This window comes from Monomorium pharaonis, chromosome 4, assembly GCF_013373865.1.
Source record: "Monomorium pharaonis isolate MP-MQ-018 chromosome 4, ASM1337386v2, whole genome shotgun sequence".
Classification (NCBI taxonomy): Eukaryota; Metazoa; Arthropoda; class Insecta; order Hymenoptera; family Formicidae; genus Monomorium; species Monomorium pharaonis.
In genome coordinates, this window is record NC_050470.1 from 10,666,355 (window position 1) to 10,686,280 (window position 19,926).

General features: G+C 34.9%; 1 protein-coding gene across 8 annotated transcripts in view; it reads left to right on the forward strand.

Annotated features, from left to right (window-relative positions):
- The first annotated feature begins 3,599 nt into the window (after nucleotides 1-3,599).
- The window catches only part of LOC105830364, a 34,095-nt gene continuing 17,768 nt past the window's right edge, over nucleotides 3,600-19,926 (forward strand). Inside the window, exons 1-5 of one of the 8 annotated variants that reach the window (XM_036286330.1) lie at nucleotides 8,587-9,221; nucleotides 9,604-10,033; nucleotides 15,286-15,469; nucleotides 17,442-17,508; nucleotides 19,740-19,810. In XM_036286330.1, the coding sequence (XP_036142223.1) occupies nucleotides 15,309-15,469; nucleotides 17,442-17,508; nucleotides 19,740-19,810 (299 nt within the window). In that variant the 5' untranslated portion in view covers nucleotides 8,587-9,221; nucleotides 9,604-10,033; nucleotides 15,286-15,308. The other 7 variants (XM_036286331.1, XM_036286335.1, XM_036286332.1 and 4 more) reach the window with 7 other exon arrangements.

A 19,926-nucleotide genomic window follows, 5' to 3' on the forward strand; every position in this document is an offset into this window, starting at 1 on the left:
ACGTTAAGTACTCCATATGAACCTAAGTTGTACTTAAAATTTAACTTAAATCAACGCACAAAGAAATCCTTAAGGGCCACCGCACAAGCTTTTTCGTAACACGTTACGTTACGTTAAGTGCTCCATAAATCTAAGTTCGTACTTAAAATTAAACTTACATCAACGCACAAAGAAACTTTTAACGTAAGTTCTTAAGTTCTTACGTTAAGGATTTCTTTGTGCGTTGATTTAAGTTAAATTTTAAGTACAACTTAAGTTCGTATGGAGTACTTAACGTAACGTAACGCGTTATGGAAGAGTTTGTGCGGTGGCCCTAACGTAAGAACTTAAGAACTTACGTTAAAAGTTTCTTTGTGCGTTGATGTAAGTTTAATTTTAAGTACGAACTTAGGTTTATGGAGCACTTAACGTAACGTAACGTGTTACGAAAAAGCTTGTGCGGTGGCTCTTACTCTTCTTCTTCTTCTTCTTCTTCTTCTTCTTTACCCTTTGGATTTCTGTCCCAACGGGACACAGTACCAGAATTACCAGGCTCTTACTCATTGGCTTAGTTTACATCGTGCATTTGATACGCGTATCAAGTAGTGAATTTAAGCTGATCAGCCAATGATTAAACACATTAACTAGTTATTTACTATTTGATACGCATATCAGGTACCATATTCGTATCAAATTCGTACTAAATATTTAGTACGCACGATGTAAACGCTGCCGGATCAATTTGGTACGAGCGTATCAAGTAGGAGTATCGTACTAAACTGATACGCGTACCAAGTGATACAAATGTCGATGTAAACGCATAAAACGCATTTTAGAGAGAATTTAGCAATTGAGCATAACCTCAGTGCTAAAATCTAAAAACCGGTGTGAAAATGTCTTAGTAGGAGACATCAACATGAATTAAATTTGTATTATATTTTTCACAGTACATGCTTAGTACATTCGATGTAAACGCGCCCGTACTAAGGCTTTGGTGCGCACCAAACTTAATACGCGTACTAAGGTTTTGACGATGTAAACTAAGCCATTAAAAGTAGAACAAGAATAAACTGATGCTGATAGCGCTAATAGCGTCTCCCCGAACGTACCCCAAGTGCTCGGTGTAAGGGCCACCGCACAAACTCTCATAAGGGCCACCGCACAAACTTTTCCATAACGCGTTATGTTACGTTAAGTACTCCATACAAACCTAAGTTGTACTTAAAATTTAACTTAAATCAACGCACAAAGAAATCCTTAACGTAAGAACTTAAGAACTTACGTTAAGGATTTCTTTGTGCGTTGATTTAAGTTAAATTTTAAGTACAACTTAGGTTCGTATGGAGTACTTAACGTAACGTAACGCGTTATGGAAGAGTTTGTGCGGTGGCCCTAACGCGTTACGTTACGTTAAGTACCCCATACAAACTTAAGTTGTACTTAAAATTAAACTTACATCAACGCACAAAGAAACTTTTAACGTAAGTTCTTACGTTAAGAATTTCTTTGTGCGTTGATTTAAGTTAAATTTTAAGTACAACTTAGGTTCGTATGGAGTACTTAACGTAACGTAACGCGTTATGGAAGAGTTTGTGCGGTGGCCCTAAACTAGGACTGCGTTCCGTTTCAACGTATGATGCGCATAATGCATTGTTCATCCTTGTTTAACGTTTGACAAACAACAAGGATGAACGATACATCATGCGTATTATGCGTGAAACGGAACGTACCCTTGGTCATTGGCTGATCAGCTTAAATTCACTACTTGATACGCGTACCAAGTACTCGGTGTAAACTAGAGCATTGGCTGATCAGCTTAAATTCACTACTTGATACGCGTATCAAGTGCTCGGTGTAAACTAGATCTATAACCTAGTTTACACCGAGCATTTAGTACGCGTATCAAATAGTAAATAACTAGTGAATGTGTTTAATCATTGGCTGATCAGCTTAAATTCACTACTTGATACGCGTACCAAGTGCTCGGTGTAAACTAGAGCAATGGTTTGTTCTTTTCCACTGCAAAAAAGTGATAAACTGTGCAAGAAATGAAGATAAAAGGAACAGACCATTGACCCGGAGTCGGGTCGAGTCAACAAATCGAAAACGCTAAGGCCCGGTTCCACAACTCACGGTTAAATTAACTGGCCGATTATTCCATTGGAATTGACCAATCGTATTTGTCGTTAAGCAAAATTAACAAATACGATTGGTCAATTCCAATGGAATAATCGGCCAGTTAATTTAACCGTGAGTTGTGGAACCGGGCCTAATAGACTTTCGCATTAAACCCGTGTCACACTATGTATTGCGGACGCGGATCGAATTGGGATTGTGGATCGCAGATCAGAATTTAGCCATTCAGGACAAGGCAGCCTTATCCTGATTGGCTAAATTCTGATCCGCGATCCGCAATCCCAATCCGATCCGTGTCCGCAATACATAGTATGACACGAGCTTAACGCATAAGAGAATTAACCAATCAAAGGTCTTTATTTCTATCTTGGGAAAAGTAGGCAATTTTGACTGATTTTTTATGCGTTATGCAAAAGTCTGTGTTCCTACTCTTACAATGCTCGATATGATAAAGAGCTGAACAAAATATGTCGGTATTACAAATGTTTCAAGAAATTTTGTATTTAACATGGTGATACTAATGTTTTTAATATCAATTTTAATAGCAAATTTTTTTGATACTCGTTAGAATCAGTATTATTATTGTTTGACAACTAAATTTCTAATCGTTCCAACAAGAAGCGAAACACATAAAGGTGCCCTTTTATGCTGATGCTTAACGCTTATTTTCAGCGTCAAAAGACATCACGTGACTAATAGCGAATTCGGTTGCTTGCACTAGTGCGCATTGAGTGCGCACTAATAGTATATCCACACAAACTTGCATAAGCGCATAAGTATATACATAAGAAAATTAATTGGTCTACAAGCACTTACATAAAAAAATAGACCAATCGAATTCCTTATGCATATGCTTATGCGCGTTTGTGTGGATATACCATAAGGCTTGTTTACATACTTTACATCAGGGGCTCGATTCTTGAAATCATTCGCAAGAAAACGTATGCGCAAATACCCGCTCTAACAGAAAAGTTGCAAGTTTATTGGTTAAAAGCCATACGATAGCCAATAAATTTTCAACTTTTCTGTAAGAACAGAATTTGCGAATACGTTTCTCTTGCGAATAAATTCAAGAATCGGGGCCCCGTATTCTTATATTTAAGAATACATGTTCAAAAACTATTTAACCAAAAAAATAATTCTATGGATGTTGTATAGATCATTTTACTGGTTAATAAGTATTTTAAGAAGAATTTAAGATGATTTAAATAAAAAATTGACTATAAACAAGCCTTAATATACACTCAGTGCGCACTAGTGCAAGCAACCGAATTCGCTATAAAAATAAAGATACCCATTCGTCATATTTAGTCACGTGATGTCTTTTGACGCTGAAAATGAGCGTCAAGCGTCAGCGTGAAAAGGCACCTTAACGTCAGTGTAGCCCAGTTAGAAAACAGCCATATTTATGAATATCGGTCTTAATTTATAAATTCCAAAATACGCTTCTGCACACTAGAGGGCATATGGTACTGCAGAATGCAGATATATTATAAATTGTAGAAGAAAATGGCGGATCTCCGTGAAGGAGGTGAGGTTCGCTTGCATCTAGACACTTTTCTCCCCGTACTTGGATGAAGCTCTTACTGCATTATCTTGCTTTCTTGAGTCCCAATAGATTCAAGCTCAATACCTGAGAACCTTTCTAAACGCGAATGTACAAATTATAGTGTTTCAAATGATCTGCGATTGAAGTGTGAAACGCGACGTGTGCGAACAACTGAACGAGAATCTCTTCCAGCAATAAGAAATTCCGAGTACGGCGATTCGTCAGAATATTCGAAATTTTAAAGCGACTGACTCCGATATCTCCAGTAGCTAAATTCGTCATTCTACGAGATCTTCCATTCACGAGGACCCAAGAGAACGAGCTCTAGAGTAATTCATTGTATTCCTAGCAGATCTAAATTCGTGTGGGTTGTTGATCCCCAGACATCTTGATCCTAATATTACAGCTACCGTAACTCCGAGTGTCGAGAATCATACCTTCCATTTCTCCTTCTCTTTCCCTGAACATTTCTTTTCCATGTACTTTTCTGTTCGCAGTCGACGCTACCATTATATATAAGTCACAGCTGGCAACAATATCCGTATATCTGTGTTTCAAGTGATATTTCGCAATTACCACGATAATCTACTCTGGGAATTTTCCGCTCTTGTCGTTTTTCAAAAGTTCGTGAAAAATTTCCGAATAACTCCTTCCTACGACTCGATCGAGTCTTTCGCGGAGGTAAAACTTTCGCGTTTTTTCCTTCTTCCTGGGAGTCTGCTTTGTCGATCGATTCCGAACGAAAACCGTAACGAGACGTGCTGATGCGCGTGCGGCTTCTCTAAATATAAGCAGAGCCGAATCGTGACGCGTAGCAGGTAGCTTTGTTTCTACCGAATGCCGACAGTCGCCGAGGGGCGGGCTAATGTGAGACGAAGGAAGGGTCATTCACGTAATCGAAAATCAATCGCGTCGTACGTATGCAATGTACATACGTGGGATTTCGTAGGTAGAGCGTCGAGGGGGTGACGATTGAGATCCCGGAGTCGAGACGAGAGCTGGGATGATCTCGGCATCTCCGTTACGGCCGCTATGCATACACGGCGGCCATCGTGTAAAGCGTCCATCGCCCGCCCTTCGCGTTGTCCACCGCAATTAGATCGCGCGCGCGAATGCGACTCTCTAGCGGCGCTCTACACAGAAGAGGGAATAGGCGAGCGGGACGGGAGGGGAAAGGGAGAGAAAGTCTAGTTTTGTAGGAGGACGTTACGGAAAACGATCGCCCCCGTTTGGGATAAAGTGTGAGAGGGCTGTACGACCGAGACGGGAGAGGACGGAAAGAGAGAAACATTTTTCCTCGGTGCGTTATTTTTTCCGAGTTTGCACGTATTACATATACACGGTATAAGCGCATATATGTATATGTAATAACGATGAATCGTCCATGGCACGAATCAGTGCTCCATGCAATACCGCTACTACCGGTCCTCGGCGTCGTGGCGCCCCTCTTTCGCCGAAAGTGTATCGTCGTGATCGTCGCGAGGGAAACCGCCCGTAGGATCCTTGGCGACGCCGGGATCCTGATATTCACATCAAGTGAATAACGGAGACCTGCGCGGGTCTCTCTACAACGCGATATCGCGATCGCGATCTCATTCCGGTCGGACGATCCTGATGACGTAATCCACGAATGTTCGAGAGACTGAGATTGCGTTACGTGGCACATCCGCGTCAAGGTCGCGAGAAACTGTTTAGGCTCTCACACCTCACACACCTTTTTTTTTCTTCGCTCGAATCAGCGAGGAGTCTCGTCGATCGCGTCGAGCAAGAAACTACGCGTGACTATAGTGAGGTGGTGACGAAACCGTCGTCGCTCGCCCTGCTCGGCTCGTCGTTCCCTTTAGAACTAAAAGACTGCTCGGGAGCGTCGAGTCGATGTCAAAAAGGCACATGCCGCGTGCGGATGACGTAGAACAATCGTAGTCGCAGTGATTGTTCCGATGTAGTGGCCTCCCGAGCTATAGCTCGGGCGATCGTATACCATATAGGTGAAGGCGGTTGAGCATTCCAATTGCCCTCCGATCGAGCCCAAAATGCTCGAGAACCCTCGTATGATCGGATGACTCATGCAGCCGAAGAAAGGAAAACCGGACACATCAGAGAGAGAGAGAGAGAGAGAGAGACCTGCAATTCGTCTAGCCCGAAACAGGAGGTGTGTTACCTAGCTGTAATCGACGTGCCTGACATGTTATCAGACAAATAGGGATTCATGGGTTCTGCATGACAATTCACGTTAATGGTAAATAGACGTAATACTTCTTCGCCTGATAAGGCTCAATGCTTATCGATCAGGCGATGACGTTCACAGTTGCCACCTCCCAAAAGGTTTTCAACTTTCTTGCTTGTATTCAGTGGAGTTATTCGAAATCCATTTCGAAGTTACGTAATATGTTGACATAATGTTCTTTTTTTTGTCACTTATATCTGTCTTTATATCTTTTCTCTCAGAATCTGTCATATGTTTGAAAATATTCTAAAATTCGTACGAAAGATTTTGGAACATTTTTGAAAAATCGTAAAAATTCTGAGAAAAATAAGAGTAAAGGTAGAAATATCTTTTAAGCGCGTTTAGAATACGGGTCTCTGATTCTTTGAACAAATCTCTCTTTGGCAGACGGAAAAAAGATTAATCTAACTCTTCAAGGTGTTGAATAAATATATTAATTTAGTTGAAAGATATTTTTTCAACTAAATTCAATCAAAGTTAATGGCTTACAAAATTAATTTGGTTATGTTAAAAGTTATAGGCCCGCTTACTTTTTTTTCTTATTTTTAAAACTAGAGTTAGAGATTTAAAGGAAATCTACGTTGGTAGAAATTATTTACAAAGGCTATAAGAATTATATTTCAAAACTGATGAATTCGTCGCCGCACAATTCGTATGTGCTGATAATTGTAATTTTAAAACAATAAAGTATCTACGCAAACATCTAGTATTGGCTCGTACTGTAGCGGTATTTAATATATATATATATATATCTGATTTTGAGTTATTCGAGCCAATAAAAATCTCTGTTAACATATTTTATTATTTAAGTTACTTTTTTTCTATTTTTTTCTTTTACATGGAAAAGTTAAAAGAAACATTTATGAAAAAATTGAAAAATTAAAATTTATGTTTAAAAATGATTAGTCAAAGTTATTAACATTTTAACATTATTAGTTAACTTTTGAACTAGTTACTAGCCAATCCTACTTTGATATGTTTGTAATAATTAGAATTACATATGACAGCGATAGGAATCTTAACTTCATCTAAATTTCTAAATGAAAGGACAAGTAAACTTTTGTGCTGAATATTTCCAAGTTGTTATGCTAAGCAAAAGATGGAGGACCGAGACAATAGAGCGTACATATAGAACAATGATTTCCATTTTTTCCGGGACCCGCGGATGCCAAGACCATTCATGCATAATAATGCCTGGTCGTGTGAGCGGCGCGAGGTGTGTGCGTGCGTGCATGTGCGTGTGTATGTGTTCTCGACATCACAACGAGCGATGGCAAATGATAGCGTGAGCGAGTGAGTGACCGAGGTACCCGGAGGTGCGGGACCAGGTGAAAACGTCGATGAAAGATGAAAGACGGTAGACGCGCGTGCAGGAAGTTGTCGTGTCATTGACCCCGCGAGATGCGAATTGAATTTGCGTCGTTGCACGTTCGTGTGCTTCTTCTCCGCCGGACACATCGTTTTCCCCCCTAGGGGTAAAATTTGCTGGGGAATTTTTGTACGCGAGAGCTACGTGAGAATCAGAGAATTTTATATATAATCGAGAGAGAAGGAGAGAGAGAGAGAGAGAGAGGGAGAGAGAGAGAGGGTGAGAGAGAGAGAAAGAGAGAGACGGACGCGCCGCGTGGCTGTCCGGTCTATCCGAGCTCCGAGCTCTCCGTGTAGCTTTCGCGCGAGCGGACGGGACATTGTGGCGTGCACTTCTTCTCACGCTCGAAAGTACAACGGACACTCGGAGCTCTCTCGGATATTATGACCGTCTCGCACAAGTATGACTCGCCACTTGACAGAGATCAGTTCTCTCCGTAGATCAGTAAAAGGTGGGTTAAAGAGGGCCGTGGATGCTGCTCCGTTGAGGGGAACGATATAATCGCCCATTCTCTTTCTATCGGAGAGTAAATCACGTAGAAACACACCTGCTGCACACGGTCGCGTCGACAAATTCGATCGGAGTTACCCACTCGCTTGGCGACTCTCTCGCTACTTCTACACGTCAAACGCGGAAGCGGAGCGGCAGCTCCACGGTTATTAGCTCGATCCGTCCAAGCGCCGTTATACGATCCGCGTGTGGAGGTTCGCGAGAGAAAGAAGTCTCGACAGCGTTGATACCGTCACGGGACCTATGACGAAGCGCCTCCGGGCGTTATTGGCAACGAATGAACGAACGAACGGACGGACGGGCGGGCGGACCGGGCGATCGCACGACGAGCCTCGCTCGCCGCGTCGACGTCGCGTCGTTGCTCGTCCTCGTTGGTCGCTCTAGCTGCACCGGGCGTCGCAAACCAAACCGGCTATAGAGAGCGCTGCAAGAACCTCGGGGGAAAAAAATGGAAAATACCTCGTCTCATAGGCCGACGGGATCAGTGCCGACGACGTAACTGCCGGCATTGTGCGGCCGTGGCGCGGCTTTTATTGTGTATGTAGGCACGGGGGGGTAACGGCGGGGGAGGGATAAACGGCGCGTCGATGAAACGTCGCGTCGCACGCTGGTCGTCGTCGTCGTCGTCGTCGTTGCATTGGGAACGGGGAGAGGAAGGAGAAAGAGACAGAAAAACGGAGGGGCTGGAACGCCGCCGCCGTTCCGGACGCAGGATCGTATCGAGAAGCACGAAATGATCATCGGCGCACCTCCGACTGTCGCGGCCTTCGGGGATAATGTTTTGGCAGGTGCGCAAAAAGCTATAAGATCGTAGCCTCTTGTCTCTTCTCTTCGGACGTTCCTCTTTTTTTTTCGTTTCTGTCTCTCCTTTTATTTTTTTTTTTTTTTGCAAGGCGAATTGTACGGCGGTCTGTCGGATCGCATGCGCTTTTACGTGTGATTTGTCCTTCGCTTATGCGCGAAGAGCGCACAGTCCCTTGAAATTTTCTCCATATAAAGATCTCTCGTTACTTTACGTTTGTACTTTTGTCGCGTGATTTGCCGATATATTGATCCTCGGTGCACAACGGTGCGCACCGCGAGATGATAATTCTCGATTGGCCATTGTTCGTTTGGAGAGCAGCAACTCTCGAATATAGTCGCCATTGTATGACACGAGTACGACTCGTAGGCCCAATGCGAGGTGGCTTATGGCTGTGTAACATTCTCCTAGGAGAGACGACATTGTCTTTTGCTCGTGCTACGTTGTGTTTCGTTGTGCGTCCCCGAAAAGTTTTACGTAACGCGGAAAAAATTTAAGGAGAGTGAGAATGGAGTGAGAGAGAAAGAGAGAAATTTCTTCATAATTTTACATGTATATAGATTTTATTAACGTTTCGACGTGGTTTACGTAACGAGTGACGTGTTGTTGAACATAATTATTCTTATGGGCGCAATAAATAGTATTAAAGGTTAGCAACATATATTACATATTAGAAGGCTCCGAGAAAATTTTGAGATTTTTAAGAAGTTTACTATTTTAGCTTCATAGTACGTAGAAAATTACTTTTGTAAGAATTGCATCGAAAGGTAATTTGATAAAAATTTCAAAACTTTCTTTACATTCGATTCGTCGATCATTTTAACTTCTAATAGCGTGTTGAAAATTGTTTAAGTTAATATATCAAACTCATTAGGTTTGATATAAGTTAGATGTGAAAACATTTGATATCAAATATAAAAGTTTCTATTTAATACTAAATAATTTTGTTGTCTTCTGTTCTCTGCGATATTTTTGAGTTTGTTGAATTTCCAAATTTTAAGTAACCTTTTCAGTTTTTTGCTCGGTTGTAGTGAGCGATTCGTAGCTCTAGTTGTGGTGTTTCATTGGCAAATTTCGGGCATGTTAATGATGAAATCGTCAACGTCATTTCCGCTTCGAACATTCTCGAATTGTCGGCCTAGCGAGCTCTAGCTATCTGAACTTTCGGAGTCACGCAATGAATGGTGGCGGTCTACAAGAACGTTCGGTTGCCCAATGTGAACTTTTCAATAAAGTGGCGCCCCCAAACAGATCTATACGCCATCTATCGGTAGCGTTGAATCATAAAGGACTTGGTGCATTTGGCTTCTGTGTCTTCTCCGAATCTTGTAACTACGCACAATAAGACAATAAGGTGTATAGTTATGTACGATTGAATTTGAGTGGTAAAAAACCTTTGCGTACAGAGTCGACGACTAATTGGTGACGCCGATTAATTTCGTAGACTCTTCAGATATTCCGGTACGTATACGAACACGATATTCCGCGTGTTCATTATCGACGACCATCTTAACGAAACGAGTGAATATGTGACTTTTATCGACTATTAATTCGGTGGATTTGTCTTCTAAATGCTGTTTCTAACTTGAATGGTACATTTTTATTCCGACTGACAATTTCGTCAAAATATTTTTAGAGGTTAACGAAATCTAAAATTCACATAACTTGCACAAACTGCAATCCAAATGTACTTGTCTCAATTTCAAATTTGAGTTGCACTGCCGTTAATGGATTGAAATTCTGGTTTCCGATAATTGATTTCATTTCGACAACTGATATTTTGCTTTAATTTTTAGTCTAAATAGAGAGTCATTCTTCACGATTATTTCAATTTTTTTCGATATTTGCCGATTTCAGAGTGTTTTTAAATTGATCATAGCAACCTAATCGTTTGTTTCGTGGAAATATAAAGTGACGATCTTTTACGTGCATTGAATGATTTTTGAAGATATTTGTGATTTTATTGCTACTTAGAAGGTTCTTGAGGTATGATAAAACTGCGAAATGTTGACCATTATTTACAATAAGTATTTATTTTTCTATTTAAATTAATTTCTTGTCACAGACATTATTTTAAATCTGTGATAGTACAATGTGTTTATTTTATATTAATAAATTTACGTTTTATGTGTTATGGATAAAAAATATAAAAGTTATACGTGCATGTGTTTATCACAGAAGAATGTGCAAAACAGTGGAAAGTGCATGTCTCACACAAAAATAGTAGAAGTTTCATAAATAACGAAAGTGTAATGTGGTGTGATTTTCTATAACTTTTTGAGTTTCAAGATTTATATCCTGATAATGTAAAAGTAAATTTTACGTTGAAGATTTATTTATGATTAAAACAAGAAATAAAAATGTATATTTTTTAAAATGTATTGCTAATACATGTATGTTGTGTAAGTAAAACATACATTGAAAAAAATCAAACAGCGATACTTCGTGCAGTGGCATACATCTAATGCAAATTCAATGCAAGTTCGATCATATTGCGGTTCACACACGTATAAAGCTACGTCAAGTGCTACGTACGACGCCACACGAATTAACATAGCCACAATGACTGTGTCTGAATACACTGAATACACGTTTGTAAAAGAAAATGTGTATATTGCTGCATCACTTTCTAATTACAAGAATATATAAAAGTTGATTGTAAAAGTCAAAAGTCATGGTTAGTAAAATTTTTAACAAAGTTTTAATTACAACAGTTTTTTTTACGCATACATTTGTGCCAGAAAGTTTATTAAAAAGATATAATTACAGAATTTAAAAAAATATTTAAACAAAATAAAAATTTTTTGGATGTTAAAATCCTTGAATTTTTAATTTTGCAAAATTAAATTCAAGTATCTGTAAAATAAAGATAAAAAATTTTAACATTAAAAAAATTTTTATTTTGTTTTAATATTTTTTAAATTTTGTAATTGTATTTTTTAAATAAACTGCAACAAATGTATAAGTGTAAAAAAAGTGTTGTAATTGAAACAACTTTGTTAAATATTTTACTGACCATGACGTTTGACTCTTTTATAATCAACTAATTTGATTTATATTTTACTTCTGTAAAGCTAAGGTTTTTGTCTAATTGACAAAATCTACTGATAAAAACAGTTTGAAGAAGTTAAGTAATTTCTGAAAAATCTAATAAACAGATATATGAGTAGATGGATAAATGGACGACTAGACCAATAAAATTGTAAAGAATAATTTGCTACAGAAATAATAAATTCTTAAGGTTCTTTTAATCAATATATTCAGAAATGTGTATGAATGTGTGTCCGTACGCGCGCGCGCATTGGAATACAATATATTGTTATAATTTGTCTTTTTTCATGTATAATATTCTTTGATCATGCATATCATGCATATAAATGTTACTTAGCTAAGCAAATGTTTTCTCATTTTTTCTTAAGTGGCAATTTATTTAACATCAATCGAACGTTGCTTTTTAAATGACGTTTACGTATCAATTCTTTCTACATTAAGAATGTGCACCGTTTACGTATAATTCGAATGAACGAATGCTTCTTTTCGGATTATGTCGTATTGCCATACATCCAAGAAAATGTTCTAACTTTTTAAATTATTTACAATATATGAGGTGGAGGAAAAAGGCAAACAGATTTTTGTTAGCATCATTATTATCAATTTAATATCATGATATTACCGTTTTTGTTTATCTTGCAACTGTGTTTTAAAGACCGAAATTTTATTTGGCGCACAGCTCAGTGAACTTTGAAAGGTATATAAAGTCATACAATTAAATATCAGCACGAAGATCCAACTATAAGCAAATAAGACTTGCTTTTTATCAGTTGTGTTCTAATATTATTTTTTTAAAATATGACAATTGTAAGAAGAAAAATCATTACCGAAATACCGAAAATGTTGCTTTCGTGTGAGAAATAAACTCTTTGGGCGCATTGTGCGTACAAGGGGTTCATTGGATCAATATCCATCTTCTTACACCTGGAGCACTACCATGATTAGCTATAGCTTTAGTGGGAAAGTTTTTTACGTTTATTACAGCGAAAACTAGGGATATCACTTACATGCGTACGTTTAATGCGACTGCGTGTACTAATATATACTGTGTTCTGTGTATGATGTAACAAAGCGTATAAAATTTTATACACCTGATAACACGATATTTTTTAAAATCATGTGATAATTTATCAGGTACATAATATTGTATCACAAATAACAGACTCGTACTTTGATACAAAATTATTTATGACCTGATTTAAACTGCAAAAATCATAAACAGCTGTTCTAATAGATAATATTCGATTCAAAGTTGTCAGTCTTATAATTATAAATATTGTAAAGCTGGCGTCGAATTCAACCAAATCGTTTTACTTTACGAAAGAAACAAGCCGCTTCCAGTGTAGCGTTTAAATCCAATGTATCGCTTTACGATTCACCCTATATATAATGCGAACAACGGCGGTGACAAAGCGTGCAGAATCGTCGGAAAATAATCGATCGTAAAGCGAGGTGGTACGTGCGTGGTTGAAGTGCGGGACATTGTCATTCGGTCCCTTTGACGAAGATCGGACGCTCGCCGAAGTACGACGTTTCCAGGATTTCGATTCTGTGCGAACACCGTGGAAGAAAGCCGCAAGAAAAAAAAATTTTTCTTTCAAGTGAAATGGACATCCGTATGCTCGGGCAAAGAGCAACGTTTGTGATTGCTGTGTGGTTTCGTACGGGATACATCCGTTATCCCGCCGCGAGAGCAGAGTAGAACGCGGGGAAGAGAAGAGGAGGAAAACCGCGTAAAATTGAACGCGGAACGCACGGACCGATTGTCACATATATACATATATTCATCGAATGCGCAGACAACGTGACGATACTACGACAGTTTCATAATCGAAGAGTGTGCATGTGTATCAACAACGACACACATTTCTACAATATATGTATCTATCTATATATATATATATATATATATATATATATATATATATATATATCACATGGTGCATTGATTTAACGCCAAGGTCGAAGCTTTTCCGGAAATCAAATGGAAGTGAATGTGCCTCTTGCTTCTCTGATGAGTAAATCGCGGCATGTTTGGTGAACGATGTTTTATGATAAATTGATGGATTAATGCAATTACGGCGTTAATCGGTGGAAAATAAGAGGCTCATGTTTATGTTCGCATGAGCAACCTGAAATATCCACCGGCTTTCCGAGGGATTGGAATATAAACTGAACGGCACTGTTCGAAGCACACTTGTCGAATGTCTGTTGAAAGCGGAGCAATTTTGAACGCTTTGCGTGACTGCAAAAGATTATGAAATCGTTGACGAAAATGTGCTCAATGCGTTTTCAATGCTCCGTTAATGAAAGAACACGCGTATTTCTTGGTATCTGACGAATTAAGGCGGCAAATAATTAATAACGAGATCATGTCGCGTCCTCAACGAGTTATGTTAATTGAAATTTCACGTGCTGTTAATGATAATAATGATGTGAGTGTACTTATAACAAAATCAGCCGCTTGATAAGTTATCGATATTAATAGTACAATATCATAAAATTTAAAAAATGTGCATTTTACATGAAGAATGGATTGGTTTTTTTTTTACATTTTCTATTTTCTTTAATTTTTCCCTTTTTCTAAAAGTCGAAAAAACTTATTCAAAACAGAAAACTTTTTCTTTAAAGTGACAATATTAATCGTCACATATTAAAAATATTATTCTAAAAATTTTTACGCGCGCGCTCGAATTTTTCGTGAATAAAAATAGAAATTTTCGAAAAGCAAAGCGTTTAATTTATTTCATGTAATGAATAAAGAAGATGGTATTATGACTATTTATACTTTGTTAATAATCAATGTTTTAAATTAGAAACTTACTATTTTCATGCGCTAATATGTTTTTCAGTCGATTCTAAACTTAAAATTGTAAAATATCTAATATATAAAAAACATCATTTATAAATATATCACTACATAATGGATCAAAGAGAAACAAAGATGATAATGTGGCTTCCACTAAAATTTAAAAAATTGATTTTCAAAAATATAGTGTTTTGTTATAAAATTATATATTTAGTCAAAATAACAAAAAAATATACGCAGAATCTATGTTAATACATGTACGTACACATTATCTTTTCAGTATATGAACTACTGCATGAAAAATCTATAATACCTGTATGTGAAATATAGATTAGAGAAGTAGAATTACAACTTATCGAATAACTATTTCGATATGAAAACTAATAGAGACATCGTTTTAGATTCATTGGAACGCCAGTATGTTTAGCGAAATTCCATGCTATTATTTAATTTTGTATAACTTGAAATGTGTGTAGCCGAATAAAACGATAAATAACAAAAAAACATTCAATTATACATATATTCGTGTGATAATATATCCAAGCTTAAAAAGAATAAAGAAGTATGTGTAATTCAACACTAAAATATACTTTGAAACATTTCAAAATTCTTAAAAATAAATATGTTTTAGAACAAATGTCGGTTGTTGTATATTGACATATTAGCGCCACTGCAGGTTTTTAAATAAAGATTCCATAATTATTAAAATTCCTTTAATAACGGAGATATTATAAGTGAACATAATCTTATATAGTAGTAGATTGTAGTACCATCTTCTCTTTCATACAAACTAGATAAAAGAGTATAGTAAATGCTGTTTAAAAGAGTGGCATGTTTCTTTGTCTGAACATAGGTTGACCAAAATCAAGGAACAAGATGGACGAATACGACAAAAAGTTTGCAGAGATGCAAAAATACATTCCATTCCTGGAAGCGATGATCAAAAGGTTGCAAAACGTTAAGGATAAAGATAATCGAGAAAATCAATTGCAGAAAATGCAAAGTCTGCACGAAATTTTATCAAACAACAAGCAAAAGTACGTTGAATGAAGACTCGTACGAGATTATACAAGAAAATATAATTTAAAAAATACAAATTGATAAATACAAGGGTAATGTGAGTCAGCGCAGGGATCAATACGCAAATAAAATTACATGTTTAATATAGTATATCGAATTTAATTGGTGTCATCTTTTATACGTTAAGCGTTAGTCTGATGTCTTAAGAAGTAAATTCGGTATACTATTATTCGGTATATATATTAAACATGAAATTTTATTTGTGTGTTGATCCCTGCGCTGACTCACATTACCCTTGTACACTGAGAGAAAAAAATACTAGATTCAAATAAATATTTCTTTAAATAGTGCTAATAACATATTTTATAGAAAATCAATAATATTTATTTAAATAGTAAGTTCTAAATTATAGAAAACTATTACTTGTTTGAAATAAATATTATTGATTTTCTATAAAATATGTTATTAGCACTATTCAAAGAAATAATTATTCGAATCTAGCATTTTTTCTCTCAGTGTATTTATCAATTTGCATTTTTAAATTTGATGAATCCAGTATAACTAAGTGTTATCCTTTTTGTAAGAATACAATTAACAAAGGAACACAACCAAGTATCCTTTTCCGATTTTAATAAGTTTTGAATATATAATAATAAGTTTTATAATAATTAATATAATATTTTAATAAAGTTTTGAATATATAAGTTAAAATGTAGATAAAAATAAGAGACGTGTTTTTTTTTGTAAGTTCTTACACGTTAACCTCTAGAGGATCGGCTTTTTTTGGAAAATTTTTTAAATTTAGTATTAGAACATTTTTATCCTTGTCAGTGAATTAAACTACGAAAAAGATTTAATCCAAGCCTAATATTCTCCTAGCCTAATAACTCCAGCCTAATATTGGGCTTTCGATCTCGATTAAGAGAGGTTAAAAAAGTAAAACCTCCTTTAAAAAACATCCCTTACAAAATTTTTTTTTAATAAATAAGGTCAAAACTATAAAAGATAGAAAAAAATGTTTTAAATAAAAATTGAATGGTTTTAAAAGTACTTTAAATAGTGTTAGAATTTTTTTAAATTGTATTTTATATACCTTTACCACACCACTTATATAAAATTTCATTTTTTTAAACGCCATTAAAAAATAATTTTAAAACTGTTTTTATTTAGAACATTTTTTTCTATCTTTTATAGTTTTGACGATACTTGCTTCGCAAGAAGATAAGTGAGTTTTTTCAAGAGGTATTTTATCCTCTTAATGTACGAGAACCCACTTATAAATACGTATCTCTCATGTTAACATATACAAAGTTTATTCAAATCGAAGGGTAACACTTGGTTGTGTTCTTTTGTAAGTGTTTCTTCTGATTTCAATTAGTTTTGGATATGTTAATTTATAAATAGAAATGAGAAACATGTATGTGTTTATAAATATTCTCGTACATTAACACTGTTAAAAAAAATTTTTTTTTCCGAGTAAAACCATAAAAGATATTAAAGTTTTTTAAATATATGTTGATTTGTTTTAAGAGTATTCCATAATAATGACAATGATAACTTTTTAAAGTAGGAATGTTGAAAAATTGTTTTATTATAAAAGTTTTTTTTTTTTTATAAAGAGATTTTATAAATTTTAAACATTATTATTATGAAGTAAACTTTTAAAACTATTTAATTTTTTTAATATTGTCAAAATTATAAAAAAATCAAAAAATTTTTAAAAATTCTTCTATACAAATTTTTCTATACACATCTTCTATAAACATTTTTAAAAGGATGTTTTACCCCATTAACGTGCAAAATCAAATTAAATAATGTATTTTTCTTTTTTTATTTAGCCTTTAATATATAAAGCTATTAAAATTGAAGGAAAAATTTGTGTTTCTTTGTTAAATTATACATAGCCAAGTATAAATTCCACTAGTAAAAAATAATTAGAAATATAATACAACCGTTTAATTACTAATTAAATTATTATTGGTGAAATAGGTTAAAGATCGAGACGCTGGAACGTTGCGAACATGTTTTGCAGAAGCTATATAATAGAGTAGAAAAGGTATATATATATATATTAATATACTGTTGTTAATATATTAAAATATATCAATATTTGTTGTTTGCTCAATAAACTCGTCAAATTAGTGAATGTCATAAACATTTTAAAACAAAATTTTGATAAATGTATATCTGTGCTTTTGATTTCTGGGGAAATTTTTGGGAATGTTAGGATATTCTGTACATATTCTCTTATATTCTGTTTTTGTTCTTTGATCTATACAGGTATCTCTATTTACGGCTATTTTGAATCACAAATCTTCTGAGTTATGATACGCTATTAATTAACAACGAATTTGTAGATTATAAAATTACAAATGATTAAGCAATGGTCTAAATTGAACATTAATTAAACATTTTATATAATAACAAATATTAAGAATTATATTAATAACAAAGAATTTGTTTTGATTCATATATTTGTTATGATTCATATATGGGCCTATTTAACACATTGCATTGCTATTTTACTTGTGATTAATTCAATTTATTGACCAAAATCTCGGAAGAAAATCCGTAAATAGAGTTATCTGTGTCATTTTTATCACACATGTTATTTTGCATATATTACTTCAAAACTGTATATTCAAAACAATTATAAGTTATGATTCTTTTAAACAATTTTTTCTGTGAATCCAACTTTATTTTTATTAAATGAGGTGAAATATGTCTATCGAAAGCAAACATTCTAACAGATTTATTTCTGATCTGGAAAAGATATATTTTTGTATTGATATATTTATTATGTTTTGTACAGTTATAGGCGCGTTAAAAAAATGATTAATTGTTCTGAATAGTCTATTTTTTACATATTTCACATTTGAAAGATATGATACACTAAAATAATACATATTAAGGGATATACTAGTTTGGAAGCTAAATTTTTATGCTATTTTTGTGAATTTTTATAAAACAAAATATAAAATTTTTTAGAACGTTTCTACATCTTAATACATATTTAAAGTATGTTTCAAATTTTTGTTATAAAAAAATAACTATAAATAAGCGCTGCATGTTATGATATTAAATAATAATCAGAAAAAAAATTTGACGACTCCCACGATTCTTGCTGTTCGATATTTTGACTTGATCGTGATAGAGACTATAGCCATATGATGAAGATGTGTGTAAAATTCTGATTGTTACTTGATTAATTGGTTTTGAGATATTATGAAAGCCAATTTGAAAAACATGGTTTTGAGAAAAACGCATTATAAATTTTTTATACTGATAACGGTGATAACATATAATTTTATTTGCGATTAATCAGCTAACTTTCATTCTGCTCATTAAAATTCTACAAAGCTGCTCTCTCTAACAAAGTCAGTTGAGCGCCGCTCCAAGCGAGCGATAAGAGTTTCGTTCCGGGAGCTCACGTATATCTCCATTTGTTGACCAATAGTCATTCCCACATTCATAACTTTCAGAATTGCCATAATCCGCGTATATAAGTTTTTAAACATGTATATACATAAATAATTTAGTTTGTGTTTGTTTGTTTTTTGTTCAAAACACCGAGCTAAGAAAACAAATAATTCTTTATTAGCATATCAAAATTATTCGTATTTCAGAAAGATTTTACTCCAAATATAAAAGCTTTAAAAAATAATGATCTTCCGAATTTTACCTAAAATATAAATGCCGACACAGTACTGTATTATGCGCCGATTGTGTGCCGAAGATTCTCTATGAGTTGCTATAACTTCGCGAATAATTGCTATAATTTTGCGAATTGAGCAAATCCTTTTGTAGACATTTTTCATACCAAATACTTGCAAACTGTGCAAAAGGAAAAAAAACGATTTTTCAAATTTACTAGACTAGAATATCCCTTTAATTCGATGTATAATGCTACCGTATGTTTATCTTTCATTTTATAATATAAATATTTGATGTTTATTTTTTAATTATATAGTATCCTCCATTAATAAATCCTAATCTCCGTCCATATAAATCAATATTTTGAAGAATCCAGGATTTTGCTGTGGACACTTTTTGTTTAACACAATAGAATTTTAAAATTATAAACTGCACCATATGCATTAGATTGATTAGATAAACACATTTCTCTTTTTTTGTTGATCTCTAATATAGTCGCTTATTCAATCCTTGGTTCTGTACATTTGTAATATTATTTGTTTTCTGTTGCCCTCTTGTTCTTTTGAGTAGGTTTTCAGGCTTTCGTAGTGCATGTTTGATCTTTGTATTTTAATCATTCTAATTCGATATGAGTTTCAGGGAAATACACCTGATTTACAATTGCAATTTAAGCAATATGATGATCTTACGGCGCAACCCTCAACGTAAGTATTACGCACATCTATATTTTAAAGAAATTAAATTACAAAAGCATAAATAATTATAATATACTTGTGTATTATGTTGAGATTAAAAAAAATATATATATATATATATATAA